The sequence below is a fragment of the Arvicanthis niloticus genome, chromosome 9 (assembly GCF_011762505.2).
Source record: "Arvicanthis niloticus isolate mArvNil1 chromosome 9, mArvNil1.pat.X, whole genome shotgun sequence".
Classification (NCBI taxonomy): domain Eukaryota; kingdom Metazoa; phylum Chordata; class Mammalia; order Rodentia; family Muridae; genus Arvicanthis; species Arvicanthis niloticus.
This window is the reverse complement of record NC_047666.1, coordinates 24259560-24275390: the sequence shown is the minus strand read 5'-3', so window position 1 is coordinate 24275390 and position 15831 is coordinate 24259560. Positions and strand designations below refer to the sequence as shown.

At 44.5% G+C, this 15831-nt stretch overlaps 1 protein-coding gene across 2 annotated transcripts in view; it reads left to right on the top strand.

The window, feature by feature from the left end:
• The window catches only part of Exoc6b (exocyst complex component 6B), a 466935-nt gene extending 453239 nt beyond the window's left edge, over positions 1-13696 (top strand). For both annotated transcript variants that reach the window (XM_076940004.1, XM_034511676.2), the window contains exons 21-22: positions 7227-7339; positions 10927-13696. In XM_076940004.1, coding sequence (XP_076796119.1) covers positions 7227-7339; positions 10927-11053 — 240 coding nt within the window. In that variant the 3' untranslated portion in view covers positions 11054-13696. The remainder of the gene's footprint in view (positions 1-7226; positions 7340-10926) is intronic.
• The last annotated feature ends 2135 nt before the right edge of the window (positions 13697-15831 follow it).

Genomic DNA, 15831 nt, shown 5'->3' with positions numbered 1-15831 from the left:
TTCTAAAGTAGGTGATACAGAATTTATACTGTGGTTAAACCTGTCAAGTTCTGCTATTGTTTTGATGCTTGCTTATACTTACACTTTTGAAACCACCTTCTGTGTATGTTCCCTTTGCAGAGACACTCTTAAATCTGGTTGTTTTGTCTGGAGAATGTGTGATAGTTGTGTTAACAACTCGGGAATGCAGTCCCTAACCCAAACAATAGTATACTGGCAAGGCCCTGCCTTTGTCCCATCCGCAAAATGAATGCTATAGTTATTGAGACACGGCCACTGGGCAGCATCACTAGGAGTGTTTGGTACTAGGTTCCCTCCAGAAGCTCCTGCAGGCCCCAGCTGGAGACAATTGTGGAGATACTTTCAGCCTACCTGTCTTTCCCTTGCTCTACAAGCTAGCCTTAGAGGGGAAGGGCTTAGACAGGCAATCTAGAAACATTTATCATTCAAGTAAATAAATATTTCTGGACTATTGTTTTCTTTCAGGAGAAACTGCTGTTGCTTAGTTGCCACTGAGACAGAGCTTCCTGATGCTTACATCCAAGTGGTAGGGTTATGGGAACAGTAAAAAAACAGTCACACACCCATGACTAGCTTTTTCCCTTCTCTCTTTTCCTGCTGAGGGGAAAAGGGAGCGGGGCAGACCCTCCTAGAAGCTCCTGGAGCCAGCCTGCAGCATGGCCATTGTTGCAAGGTTTGAGTAGAGATCCAGAGAGCCCAGGAGGGTTCTCTGGTCCCAGTTTTGTCACCTATGGAAAATCCAGAACCCTCCTCTGGGTTGCTGTGAGCCCTTGTGTATTGTCCATCTTGGTGCCTCCTGGGCTTCTGTTTCTGCAGTAAGCTTGCAGCTATCTAGTTGTGCTTTGATACATGCAGAGAAAGGCAGGAGCGTTGGGAGAGAACCAGAAATCTGTCTAAACTAGACAGCAACAGCTTTGAAAAAACCCCTTACTCAGTATTCAGATCTCCATAGATGCCCAGGCTGCATGACCATTAACAATGATTTTTAGCCCTTCTCATACCTGTTTATTAAATTGCCTCTCTTCCAGGCCTGCCTCTTAACCAGCAGCCCAAATTTTTTCTCCTCTCTCTGCAGATGCTTCTGTATCTTGACGGGCTTGCCCAAACAGAAAGTCTCTGCAAGTGCTTCTCTCTCCTAAAGGAATTCTGGTGCCCATTGTTACAATAATGAAGTTCTTACCTCTTCCTAGTGATTAAACGCCTTGTCTTCTGACCTTCTTTTCTTTAATTTAATAGATATGAGACATATCACATCTTGAGAGACAACACACACACACACACACACACACACACTGCCCTTCTTGACCTGGATCTAAAGCTAGACTTCCCTGAAAAGAGTGCAGCTTTAGGCTTCCCTGGCATGTGGTAGTGTTTGTCATAGCTGCTAGCCTCAGCTATTACTACACAAAAACAGCCATAGATAAGATGTTAGCTAGTAAACACAGCTCTGTTCCAATAAAACTTTATTTTTAAAAAAAGGGGTGTGAGTAGTGATTATAATTTTCCATCTGCCCTAGAAAATAGCAGGGAGCATTCTTGATAAAAACAAACAGAGAGGCTGCCAGCTGAAACTCAGTGCCCTTAACATCAAGGCCATTTGTCCCTTGCTTTCTTTCTCCTAGTTATTTCCAAAGGATTCTAAGAGACAGCTTTGTTAGCTTCCTTGCCTGGTATCCCCTAACCCCTGTCAATCCCCTCAGGTCTGGCTTGGGCCTCAAAGCGCTTCTTGTGAACTGTGTCATCTTCTTAAAGTGTCTTAGTGTCCATCACTCTGCATCTGCTCATTTACCAGCCTCAGTTCAAGACTGGACATGGCATCTCACCATCTTCCCTGTGCAGTACCCAGGAATGCCTGCTACATTGTTGGCAGTATGTTTGTTAAAGTCATATGTTCCTCTTCTGACATTTGCCCAGATGTCTGTATCAGGAAACATTTCTGAGGTCACGCAGGAGGCAAGCCAAAGCTGTTCTTTGAATTGTATGGCTAAGGGCATGGGGTCAGGGGAAATCCTGGCAATAAACACAGATGGGTCATGGTCAGGTCTGCTGTTCAGCAGTTTCTCTGCCGTCTTTCTCTTGGTCTGCCCTCAGCTGTTGATAGAAGCTTTATCTGTGGTCAAACTCTCAGCTGGGGAACCCTAAGCACGTATTTGTTCTTACTATGCCCTGCTTCCTCCTAAAAAGTGCCCGTAGATCATAGATTATGGAAACTGTCTTATGATGATGTGATGAGTTCATCCTGTCTGGCTGTCAGTGAGCAAGGGTTTTCTGCCTAGTACTGTAATGGTCCTGCTCATTTCTGTAAGGAAACTGTACTTACAGAAGATGCAGCACATTTAGAATTTTGTAGGATTGTGTATCTTGGAAAGACATGCTATCATTATATTCTTGTACTCTATCCTGTTTAGCATGAAGAATTCTTTTGGATGTTTATAAGGTACACACTCAAGTTTTCCTTTTACTCAAGGACATTCCTGTTTTTTGATCACAGTTTTTGCAGAAATCAGTGGGCCTGTTCAAGAGAAAACTTGTCAACAAATCAAGCTTATAGGGAGCAGAGTGTCGGCTCCTGTCAGGGTGTCCATTGCTGTCCATTGCCTTTACCATTCTTTGTTCTCTGTGACATCTTTACAGCATGCTAGAAGGAGGAGATTTTAGCAACTTGAGGTTGGGCCAGTGCTTATCTAGTGGAGCCTGTGGAGCCATGACCAGCATCCTCTTATGCGATGCTTATGGGTACCTTCCCTTGGAACCCTGAAGTCAGATAGCCGAGGCTGGGCTCCTTCCCAGTATGGATGCATCCCTTTGGTTTGATGCTTCCTTTGTCCTTGGGCAGTCTTCCCCTAGCTTGGTCCACTTGTCAGATTGGTTTGGGAAGACATGAATTTTAAGTGTGGCCCATCATCTGCCCAATATGGCTGCTACAAAATGTTGGCTCACCTATTGGAATACCTTTTAATATATGTTTACTGGGAACCTGGCTGGGAGTCTAGAAGTATATTGTTCAGTGCTGGGGAGAAGTCACAAGATATTTGTCATTTTCACCCTTGGGGAGCTGCTACTCCACCTGTGACAAAAGATCTCACAAAAATAACCTAAGGAAGATGCAGGTGCATTCTGTTTTCTTTTTTGGCTTATCATCTCTTAAAAATGACTTCTAGTTTATTTAAACACAGTGTTTGTATGCTAAATCATTGATTAGGGAAAAGCTTCTAGATGTTAACTTCAAATATAGTTCCATAGGAGGAAAAGCACAGAAGAATAGCTATGTGTGCTCTTCATATTAGAAAAAGTCAAGGATGAGAAAATACCTCTGCCTATTCTTGGCTCATGGTTTGAGAGAACAGTCCATCATGGCAGGGAAGGTGTGATAAGAATGGCTGTGATATGGTAACTGGCTTGTGAGGCAGCGCATTACACTAACCCAGTCAGGAAGCAGAGATGGAAATGCTCATCATGCTTTCCTTCCCCGTCTTCACCTTAGGGTCCTGTGGGTCTCCAACTACACATATGCCAGATCTTCTATGCCGAGTTAAACCACTCTGAAAATACACTTACAAACACAGTGAGGTGATTCTAAATCCAGTCAAACTGACAGTGAAGATTCTTAACGTCACATCCTGGAAGAGGAAGTTCATAGCTGAAGAATTAGCAAGGAAGGCAGAAAGCATCCAATAATCCTCTTTCCCTATGAATTGGCAATCTGTGAATGTAGCTTGAGTCTAGAGGTGATCACAGGCTGTATCCTCTACCAGGCTTTCTATAGAATTCTTTCTGCCCAAAAGGTAGACAGGTACCCAGAGAACTTGAGTCAACACTCGATTGTAAAGCTTCCTTGGGATTGCCATCTTTAGCCACAACAAGTCATCTACCAAAATTATTTGTATCTTTTGTGCTGGAGATGTGTATGCACTAGTCACACTACAATGGTCAACAGATCCTGCATTATCTTCACACTGCCTCACCCAAGGTCTTTCCTGGAACTTTGCATTTGTCTTGCTGTTAGAACTTGGTTTTTCTCTGTCTAGGTAGCTACACCTGTAAAAAGACTTTGCTTTATGCTTTTGGATTTTTCTAGTCTCTCTCGGCTATAAATGCAAAAAAAGAAAGTCTTTAAGTTTGGCCTAGCTTCAAAGGAGCTTCTAACTCTGAAATAGAATCAGTGAAGATTTAAAAACAAACAAACAGCTACAGCCTCATTGAGAATGCAAGCCAGGAACCCATCTCCACCTCTTCTACCTTATGATTGTTAAATATTGCTTGTCTTCTGCCTCTCTCTTTCTCCCTACCATCTTGAAATCAGAATGACAACTTGATATTAAACAAGAGGGAGGCTCAAAGTAATGAAGAAATGCAGCATTCACCAAAGCAAGTTCTCCATTTAGTGTAGCCATTCAATGCCGGTCTCTTCTCATGTGCTGTCCCACATATGTACATAGTTTTGTATAGTAAATAGTCGTTATTATGATTTATTGTGTTAATTTGTATATATAGCTTATGAAATACCACAAACTGCTACTCTAGTTTAATTCTGTTCTGAATGAATATCATAAACAAATTATCTCTGTTTGAGATCAAAGTACCATTAATGAGTGGTTGAGTTCTCCTTTGATCAAATTAGCTCTAACTTATCACTGTGTCCTACTCCAGAAATATTGGTACTTAATCACCCAGCTTGGCAGTGAGATGCTCCCCATCAGTCAACTCTTAAAAAAAAAAAAAAAAAAAAAAAAAAAAAAAACTCACAGTGTTCGTCTGTTAAATCATTGATTCAGAAAAAGCTTTAGATGTTGAGTTGTAAATATAGGAGGAAAAGTACAGGAGGATACCTATGAAGGTGTGCCCTTCATATTAGAGAAAGGAAAAAAAATACATCTACTTGTTTGTCCAAAAGAAACAGAAGCACAATAAAACTAGCTGGGCTACCTGCAGAGGTAGATGGGAAAGGAGCAGAGAGAATGGAGGATGGGAAAGCCTACACTAATAGCTACAGAATAATGACTGCTGTGGATTGTGTGAGCAGAGATGCCTCACTCCTGTGCTTCCTATGTGGCTTTCGCTTTTAGAGCTACAGCTTTATTTCATATACCACAAAGTGAACAACTAAAGTTAAGCAGAATGTAAGTGAGTGCAGAAGTAGCAGGGAGAAGAATGACACAGATAAAAATCATCACAGCAAATGCTGAAAGGAAAAGCTTATCTCAGTGACTGAAAACCACCAAGGGCTAAAGCAAGGCTCAAGTCCAAGCTCTGAGATCTAGTTTGTAAATGAGGTGTCCTGACAGGGGTTTATGCTAGCAACTCTGTAAACACTTTTGCCAGAATTGGAGGAATACTATAATTGAGCACCAGGCTCTTCTCCTTTTAAAATAAAGTAATCATCAGAAACGGGACAAGACTATGTATGAGTCTGAGTGATATTTGGACTTGGAGGCCTCAATGTGGACTTTTGGCCTTGCTACATATGTACCCATGGGTAAAGAAATACAGGTACACACATGTTTTCTTTAGCTCTGTCTACTGAAGAGGCTCTAGTAAAGAGGCTCTAGTAAAGCGTTCCCCAGCAGAAACAAGTGTACCCTGTGCAGATCTTGGTTTCTAAATACCATTCTTCTCAAGAAAATATCAAAGCACCTCAGATAAGAGATTGATTTAAGGTCTGAGGCAATGAAAGAGAAGGTGAGCTTGGAACATCTTGGAGAACCTGAAAAGAAGCATTCAAAATAAAAAATATAGAGTCAAAAATATAGAGACCAATGCCAAAGAATCCTGAGTAGCTAAAGCTGGAACAACAGACAACAAAATAATGACTGTAATAGATTATATCCTGCCATAGTAAGTATCCAGAAGGTCACACTGATATGTGTGATGAGATAAACAGTAGGAAGAAACAATACTTTTTCTCACAGAAGATTTGGAATTAATAGCTTGAAAGAGAGTGGAGTAAGTCGAAAGTCTATGGGCAGAGACACCCACAATAAATATGGTCACAGAACAAAATCTGTTCGACAATGACAGGCCAAAGCCTGTGTAGAACCTGAAGGTTTACTTATTTGAAACAATATCTCCCTCAAGAAATCTGTTAATTATAGAGGAGAAATAATAATACTACCATTGAGATACCTTTCACCTTTGTATGACCTGAGCCAAGCATGTCAAGGTTAATATTAACATCCACTGGTAGGAGGGACATGAGAATCAGATCAATTTGGTGCATTAAAAACAGTGGAATAGGGGTTGGCTAGATGGCTCAGTAGGGAAAGGTACGACTAGCCTGGTAAACTGAGTTGAATCTACAGAACCTGAATGGTGGAAGAAGAAAGCCACGTCTTATCAAGTTTGTCTTCTGACTTTACACAGTGCTTGGCATGTCAAAACACAAAACAAACAAATGTAAACTTTTAAAACTAACACAATAAAATCTCTGTGGTAGTCTTGCAAAAGGAAAACTTACAGTCAATCCAGGATATGGCCCCCAGAGGAAGACATGGTGTCACTTGTGTGCAATTCTAGTTGGAAATATATATTATAGATCTGAGAAGGCATCAGACAAAACAAAGATGAAGGAACAGTGGAGAATAGAGACTACAGTCTTCAAAACTGTCAATATCATGTAAGAAAAAGGCTGTGGGAAAAGTCCAGATGAAAGTCAACTGAAGAGATCTTAGATAAATGTATTGCCTGGTCTCAAACTGTCAAGAACAGTGGGTTAACAGCAGTAAGGCTGTCGAGGACATTGGCAAGTCTACAAAATGAGAATATGGGGAACACCAGTGCTGACTGACTGTGGTTAAAATTGCATTGTGGCCCTGGGCTGCACCCCCACATTTATTTATTGTTGGATTCTGAGGTCTTTAATAAGTAGGGCTTGGTGCTCAGAAGACCATGATAAGCATTTTTCAAATTAGTAAGTGGGTGAGTACTATGGGTCCTTCATTTGAGATCAGTCCAGAGTAGTTTCTCCACAGGCTAGCCTTTGAGAAGTATGGAGGCTCGGCAGTGGACTTGTGCGTATGGTGGAAATGACTCTATCATCTGACATTGACACAGTTGTAGTGTAGCCTGCAGCTATTCTTGCCTTTATTACATGTCCATTTGTGTATTTCAGCAGTTCACTGGGAGTAAAGAATAATGAGGTTTCTGAGGTCCTGATTTCCCTTGTCTGTTTGTTTAACCCTTGGTATGGGGATTGGGGTATTTTTCAGCTATTGGACCTCTTTATTCAATGGGATTGGTCTACATACCTTGCCGACTATGGACAGCCCAACTGCAAGTACCTCCGGGTGAATCCTGTGACAGCTCTGACCCTGCTTGAAAAGTGAGTACCCAGTCCTGTGCTCTGTGTGGGAGGTGGGAAGGGGAGTCAGGGGTGATATACAAGACCATTTTCCTGTTTCCAGTGCTGTCATCCACCTTGACCATTGTACTTGGCAGTCAGTCATAATTCTTAGCTCTACCAAGCTGTAAGTACAAATCAGAATGGAATTCTGTATTGCCTTGTAGCCTAGTTAGACAAAGTGTCTTTACTTAAGGAAGACAAGATAGTAAGATGACTTGGTTTGGACTCAGGCCAATATGTAAGCAGAGGACCATGCCCTGGCCCTTGGGGTTTAATGATATGTCGAACAGAGTGCCTCAGAAATGTGGTTTCACTGAACTAGCTTATGCAGCACCAGACATCTTAAAGCTAGCCAACATACCATCCAGGTATCAGTACATAGTGCAATCTGCCTCTGGTTGAGAACTGCCAGGTCAGAAACCAAGACCCATTCCAAAGAGCTTTTTAAAGCAAATTAGACTGACTAGTCACAAGATGAAGGCAGTGAAGAAAGTCCACATGTATGGGCAGCCAAGCATGCTCCAATCCTAGAAAGACAAGGGCTAGAGTCCAGAAGGTCAAAATAGACACACACACACACACACACACACACACACACACACGGGAATCAAGATGTAATATCTTTCTTACTAGGGGTGGGGGATTGGAAAGTGCACCAGATATAAGAGAAAGCAAAAAGTAGTCAAGAATAAGATGTTGGGCTCTGTGTTTGAAGCCAAGTGCTATGCTGAGAATTGATGTTCTCATGTTAACCTTCTCCTATGGTTTTTTCTCCCAATGATTTTCTTCTCTAGGATATCTAGAGAGTAAGTATATTGTTCACTTAGGAATTTTCCATCAGTTTCAGGCAAGTCCTTCCCATTTCCCATCAGTGATGCTGATAACTAAACTAAAATCCTGATCCTGTGAGTGATCTCCACCCTGACAAACTAATCTTCTAAACTAGCCTGGTACCACCCAGTAGGACTTCTCCTTTCTTTGTTCCTTACAGACATTTGGTTTACCAATTCATTTTGGGGTGGGAGTAATGGCAGAGACTTTTCAGCACTGGGGGAAGGATCACTTCCATTCAGCTTCCTGGCATTCTTGATACTCTTATTGGCTCAAAGTCTACAGTTTAGCCCTGACAGAAGAGCTCCTAAGTAACTCCCAGCTCCTGGGGACAAGGCTTATGACTTCAGGGTCTAGAACCCACATATCCCATGAGGAATCTTCATCAGAGGCAAACCATGTCCAGAGTTCTCATTATTCAGATAGGCCAATGTTTGAGCTGATACTTTGTTGCTTCTCTTAGGATCCCGTACTCTTCCTTAGGTATGGCATTCTCACCTAGCATACAACAAAGCTGTGTGCTAAGCCCTAGCCATCAGTGAACTTGAAATCTTTATCTCCAAAATTGGGAGGTAAAGGCTCTCCAGATCACAGAAATCTACATCTTCCAGCCTCAGAAGGGTTCCTTCTCTCCTCTGACCTGGTCCTTTTTCCCCAGGGCCAGCTGCTCCCCATGCCTGCTAGTTTCTCTTTCTAAATCTTGCTCTTCCTAGTGAAGCAAGACAGAAGAACCCATATCACGGCCAGTAGTATCTAGGAAAAGGCAAAGTTCCCATGTTACTGAAAGGTGGACTGCCTGGAGGAGAGAATGCTAGACTTTCAGGAGATAGGAAAGGAGAGGAGTCACTTTAAGTTTTGCACGTTCCTGGCTACAAGCCATCATGCCACTGTCAGCTTTCAGAGCACTTGAGAGTATGGTTCCAACCAAAGGCTTCAGTGACCAAGAGTTTTTTGCCTCTTGGCTTTTCTCTTTTTCCTGTAGAGTCCAGGATCCTCCCCTGGAGCTACAGGCCATCTCTGGACACACATTTCTGTACTGCTGCTGGAAATTATAACAGTCAAGCTAAATGTCCTGCAAATGTAGAAAGGGCTTCTCTGTTTCCTCTTTCCCGTTGGTTTTATGTTGTTTGGATTTATAGTTTATCCAGCAAAAGGAAGAGGAGTCCTTCAGAATAATCTAAAACCCTGCCAGTTTCACAAACGTAATTGTGCAACTAGTGTTTAAAATAGCAGACAGTGCTCACCAGGGCCTTAAGGACCATTATGCTCTCTTTCTAACCCAGTCAGGTCATCTGCCCTCCTTCCTAGCCTAGCACAGGCTTCCAAGTATGGGCAGGAATTCAGTGCTGGACAGAAAACTCCAGCCTGAAAGAATTATTCTGAGCTTAGACTAGGGAGAAAAGTCACAGTTGGCTTTGGCTGTCACTGTCAGAGAATGAGACAGCTGTGTTTCCTTGCCACTCACAATGCCCTTATGGACTATATGCATTCCACTGGATATATAAACATAGATGAACACACACTAGGCCTGGTGTGTAGCATCTATATAAGATGTAAATTGCATTTGTGGGATCCCTGTCTTTTGATTCATGGCCTCCAACTATACCCCTCTTCAAAAAAGTGCCCACGGAGGAGGAAAAATAGCCCAGGATTAACTAAAGACTTTTGGAAAGTATGCCTGGGAGTAATCTAGACCTTCTGGCCTTTCTCCATGTAGCCCTAAGAACAGGGAAGTCAGGGAGCCAGTTCAGTTCTAAGAACAAAGGTGCCAGACAACTCACCTCACTCATGTGAATCAGGGTGCAGAGGCTAGGCCAGAGTAAGTCATCAGCAATGGATGCCATGGATGCCATGGGTTACAGGCCCTCTACAGAGAACAGCATAGTTCTAGGCTCTGTCATGGTGCCTTGGATGAACCTAGAGACTGCAGTAGTGTCAGTCTGGTCTTACTTTCTTTAACTCTGCCTTCCCAATAGGGCCATCCACCTGACAGAGCCATCACCAGTATTTCTGCTCCATGAATGTCACCTGAAGAGCTTTAGCAGGACCAAAACAAAGATCTGAGATTGTATAAGACCACTGAGAACTCTCTCACACAAAGCTGGCTTTGTTAACTGAGAGTTTTGGCAATCCCTTGAGAACCTGCTTCCCTCAGCACTATGCCCACCTGGCCATTGTACTACTTTTCATCCATAATCCTGAAACTAATCAAGAGACCAACACTACATTTTTTTCAGGGGCAAGAAAGAGTGACCAGGTAGAGTGGGGGCTCAAAGATACACAGTGGCTCTCACAATCTCTTACAGTTAATTTCAAGACAATATTGTTCTGTCTCACCTTCCAAATTCTATGTCTTAGGTCCCAGCAGGATTATGAAGTAAGTATACCCCAGACATTTTTAGGTATCTGCTGGCCAGCAGAGTTGTGCCATGTCTCAGACATTTATAAAGGTGCTCATCTGAAGACATAAGATGGGTCAGGTGAGGGAGGTGTGAGGATAAAGACCTGACCCCTCCAAAACTAGCTCTTGACCAGAGGTAACTGTTGTCAGGAAGCTGATGGGTGCCTGAAGGACGACAGGTCCATAATGAGTAGGTAGCTGCACAGTGGAAATATTCTCGACTCTGGGTATGGTTAAGAGTTAAGATCCATCTTGCCATCTTCCTACTTCCTGCTTGTTCTTTGTCTGGGACTATCTCAAATACCTTGCCCTCTTTCTCTCCTTCTCTATTTAGGATGAAAGATACTAGCCGCAAGAATAACATGTTTGCACAGTTCCGGAAAAATGAGCGAGATAAGCAGAAATTGATCGACACTGTGGCCAAGCAGCTCCGCGGACTCATCAGCAGCCACCACTCCTGAGTGCTGGCCTTGGGCCCACAGAGGCCACGTGCCGTAGCCAGTGGTCCAGGATCTTCTCTGGGCTGGCCCTGCATTTGTGCATTCTTCCTCAAAGAGAGCATATGTATTTTTTTATTAACCCCTGTACAGTATTCACATAACCTTTCCCTATAGTAAGAGAGGCACAAGAATAAGCAAGAAGAAGGGCTTAGGGGAAGTTACTACCACACTTTCCTGGGAAAGCTTCACTGTCAGTGCCAACATGGTGAACCACCTCTTATCCAGTGCTCCACAAATTTAGTGGGTGCCTGGCACTGGGAGTTGAGATGAGAAAGTAAAAGGATAATATGTATCCTGTTTGCTCTCAAGTATTCACTTAAGTATATAGTAGAGCCCGGCAGACAAGCCTATGTAGAATGCCAAAGCCAGCTGCCTCAGTTTAGGATGTCTGTCTGCCTTGCCGGTTGAATTATTGGCTCATGAGAATGTGCATGTGGCAAGACAGCAGTTTCATTAGTGCAGGTCTAACTGAGCCTTGTGGCGGGAGAAGGATAGTTAGCTGAAAAGGAAGTTGCCCCACTAGGTGAGTTGTTTTTCTGAATTTTAAAAGCCAAGTTCTGTCAGGACTCCAGTCCCCATGCCATTCATCTGTCCCTTCTTTTATGAGCATAACACTTGGTTCAGAACATAAATCAGCAATGGCTTCGGAAGGTCCCTGAGTGAGAGTCTTACAGTCCTCTCCATCAGCAGCACCTCTGAATGCCCAGATTCCCTGAAGTCTAAACATAGCCAGGGTGCCTTCACCATGGGTATAGCTTCATGATGTTTGAGATTGCATACTCATGTTTTAATGACAGTCTTACAGCTACCATCTTTAAAGAAAATGTCCCAAGCTCTACACCCTGGGCACAGCTACCATAGTACTGAATGTTTCTGAGAATGAATCTGTCACCATGAGATAGACAGGAGCAGCTTGTAGCTAACGGCTTGTTGCCTCTGGCCCAGCTGTCATCAACTAAATCACATCACAGAAACAAGGCTTGTCTTGTCCAAGCCCAAGGCTCCCATCTTCTGAGCTGTCCCTTAGCCTCACCTAAGAGTGCTTTCCTGGAGTCACATCTCTGATCTCTGGAGTCTGGGCTAGCCAAATAGACTCCTGAGATCCTGTGAAGTTGGCCAGAGAGATCTTTGCTCTCAGACACTTCTGGAAGTTGTTAGCCAGACTGCTGTTGAGAGTATAATTGCATCGTGGAACACTTGACCAAGAGGCCACAAAAGTGTTTCCAGCTCCAGTGAGGAGTGGAGAAACTGGTCAAATAATCTCTTATTACCTTTGACAGCTGGTGTGTAATTCTGGGACAGCCGTACTTCCATATCTCTTAGCCCACCACAGCCTACCCCATCTTGAACATGCCTCACCCTTGCCGTAGCAATCTTAAACACAACAAGAAGAGAACACCACACAGAGGTACAGCTTTCTAGAACTGGAGCAAACAAGCCACCCAGGTCTCATCATCAGGCTACACGATGGCAATAAGGTTCAGGAGTCACAGAAGAATATGCAAAACCTACTTGCCAACGTAGGGCACAGGCCTGTGGGAAAGAAGACAAGGTGATGTCTTGAAGCCCTCTGTTTATTGAAAAGGGTGAGAAGTGATTCCACAGACTTGAAGTCCTGCTGCCCGAGAAAGGAAAGGCCCTTCACCAGGGCTAGTTAGCCTTCAGTGTAGAGATCTACAGTGGGCTGTACAGCATTTGTCTTTTGGGGACACTTTTAATCACTCCATCTTGCTGCTTGTCTAGTTGCCACCTCTGTCCCAAAGGAACTGTCACAGATGAAATGAAAACCATGTGTAGGATCAGGGACTCTCTACTTCCTCACCAGAGTCCTGCTGAAGGGGAGTGTCATCTAGTCTCAGACTGTGTGACCTTACCTCAGATGCCTGCAGACCACATGTCCTGAAGAGTTTCAGTTGGGGTGAGACACTGCTGCCTGAAGTCTGCTGCCTTCCAACCAGATCTGTATCCCTGTAGACAGTCTGGTTTTCAAGCCTTGGTTAGGCAGTGGCTCACTTATTTTTTGTCATTCATGATGGAAAAAGAAAACAACCAAACTCTCAGTACCAGGTAACACTGGTGTGAGTGGAAAACGACCTGCATACTGGAACCCAGAGTCCTGATGAGCAAAGCTGTATCTCCCAGTGACTCTATCATGCATCAGGCCTGACAGGCCATCTAGCTCCATAGCACCTAGCTCAGCAGGTCCCAAGCCCAAGGGTGGCAGTGGCCAGTTTTCTTCTTAGACCTCTGAGTTCAGGCTTGGGGTGGCTTCACCAAGCCTTCTTCAGACTGCTTTTGCTGTGCCCCTCCCTCCGCCACTCTGTTCCTTGTCTTTTATTCATCTGCATTTGAGTCACTCCTCCCTGATATGTTGGAATAGCCTTTCGTTGTGCACAGTTCCACGTTTGTGGAAATGCAGCGAGATCCATCTGTACCTCCAAAAGGAACCTTTTCCTCTCATTCTCACTTGGAAAGCAGTTCTGCTGCAGGCTGCTGCATAAGGGGGGCTCCTTTGTGGAAAGAGCATGAGTACCCCATTCCCCTATATACCTTCCTCTTTTAACTGCTATTAAATGAGAGCCTACATACCTGTTCCAAAAGCCACTGTGTTGTCTTGTGAGATTTTTCTTCCCATCCCTTTTACATAAGGTGTCTGTGGTTTGCGACAAATACTGGATAGCAGGCAGTGTGCCCCCACTGAGCAGACTAAGGAGCAGAGCTAGCAAGAACCTGGTGGGAAGAGGCCATGTTGTGACCTCACGTGTTGTTAACATATATGACTGACTCTGGTACAGCCACCAAAAGAAGTATATTAAAGCACCTGGTGTATGTGGGGTGCTGGGGTGAGTTGTTTGCCCATTCTGTGGGGACAGGCTCCAGCCAAGCAGAACAAAGCTAGCCTGCAGAGTGGAAGCTGAGCAAAAGCCAGGGTGGAGAAGAGTCTGAGAGAAAGACATGAGAGAGAAACCTAGTGCTAATTAGCATGGCCTTAGGATTTAACTGTAGGACACCACAGGACCAACCTGCTCACCCTCAGAAGAGGCTGGAAAGTACACCAAGCCAGCAGCCTCATACTTTTGTGGGCTTTGCTTCCAGAAGACCTGGATTTCCATTCCTTCTATATAGCCTGCTAGCAGGATCATCTTTTTTTTTTTTTTTAACTTTTTATTGATTCTTTGTGAATTTCACATCATGCACCCCAATCCCACTCATCTCTCCCTCCCCTCATACTCACCCTCCATCCTTGTAACTCCCTCCCCACAACAGAGGAAAAAACCATAATTTCAGTGCAGAAGCTGTAGTGTATCAGAGTGTTTCACAGTGTGCCCTTTTGTCCACACTTGTTTGCTTGGTTTTGGTATGAGGCCTCTGGCTTATGCAATTGTTTAATACTGGAATCTCACGGAGACTCCTCTTGGATATCCTGTTGTTGCCCCTTGTCAAGGGGACCCTGTAATTTTGGATCTGTAAGACCAGCCCTCATATATTCCAGCAGTTTATCAATGAAATAGATGTTGAGGTGGGCCAATTCAAAGCCCCAGGTCTGGGCCAGAAAGATATCTGACCTGGTCAGCCCGCCAGTGTTCCTGCTCTTATGCTCTCCAGGGCTGGCTCACCAGCAACGCTCACTACCAGGGCCAGCTCTACCCTGTTGCCCAGAGGAGGGACAGGGCCTGCTCTCCCCAGTGTTGCAGCTGGTGAGGGACATAGCCAGACTCCCACTCTCATGATCCTGGGATCAGCTCTCTTGCCTGCCATATATGTTGAGGGTAAAGGGATTTGAGGAGGGTGTCTTTCACCACCTCCCAGCAGACAAGAGGCAGGGCTGACTCTCTCACTCTGATGATCTTGGGGCCATCTCTCCTGCCTGCCACTGATGGTAAAAGGTGTGGGGGGAGCACATCTCTCCTCACCCATGTCACCACTCTCCAGCTGTCATGACTTCCTTCCTTGTTGCTGTTGGTAAGGGCAAAGGGGAGAGGAGGGGATCACTTCCTGGACACATAGCAGACAAGAAGCATAGCCAGCTCTCCCATACTCTCACCCTTGGGGCCAGTTTACCTACAACCCCAACATCCAGAGTCAGCTCTACTGTGCTGCCCAGACAAGGTTCAGGGCCTGCTCTCCAGAGTGCTTCAGCAGGTACGGGACAGGAACAGCTTTCCAGCTTTGATAACCTAGGGGGCCAGCTCTCCTGCCTGCTGTAGGGAGGTAGGGGTGGTCATCTTTCTCTTGCCCCTGTCACTGCACAGCAGACAAGTTTCAGGGCCCAGCTGGATTATCTGCAACGATTAATTTGCTAGCTCAATAGTGACATTAGAATGATGGTTCCTGGTTTTCCAGGGATATTATAAAATGCAAGAGCTATGAAGGCTGTAGAGCCTGGCCTGACATAGCCATGCACTATTAAAGGCCTCCCTTGTCCTTTCTTCCCTCCAGTTTACAGCATCTCACAGGTGTGTCTATAACTACCTTGTCTCCTGGCTTCCTTTCCAAGACCATCACAGGGCTGGTAGGAAATAGAAACTTCACATACTTGTGCAGGACCCAGGACCACCAGCTCCCTGGCTCTGAGTAAAGGCAACCTTCAAAAGCCTGCCTTCAGTTCTCCTGGAGCCTTCTCTGCTCTCACTTTGGTGTCAAAACATATGCCGCCTCCTGGTAGCATGTGGTTCAGAGGCAGAGGTCCAGATTCCTTGAAATGTGTGTGTGGATGTGGTGTATACACATTGATATGT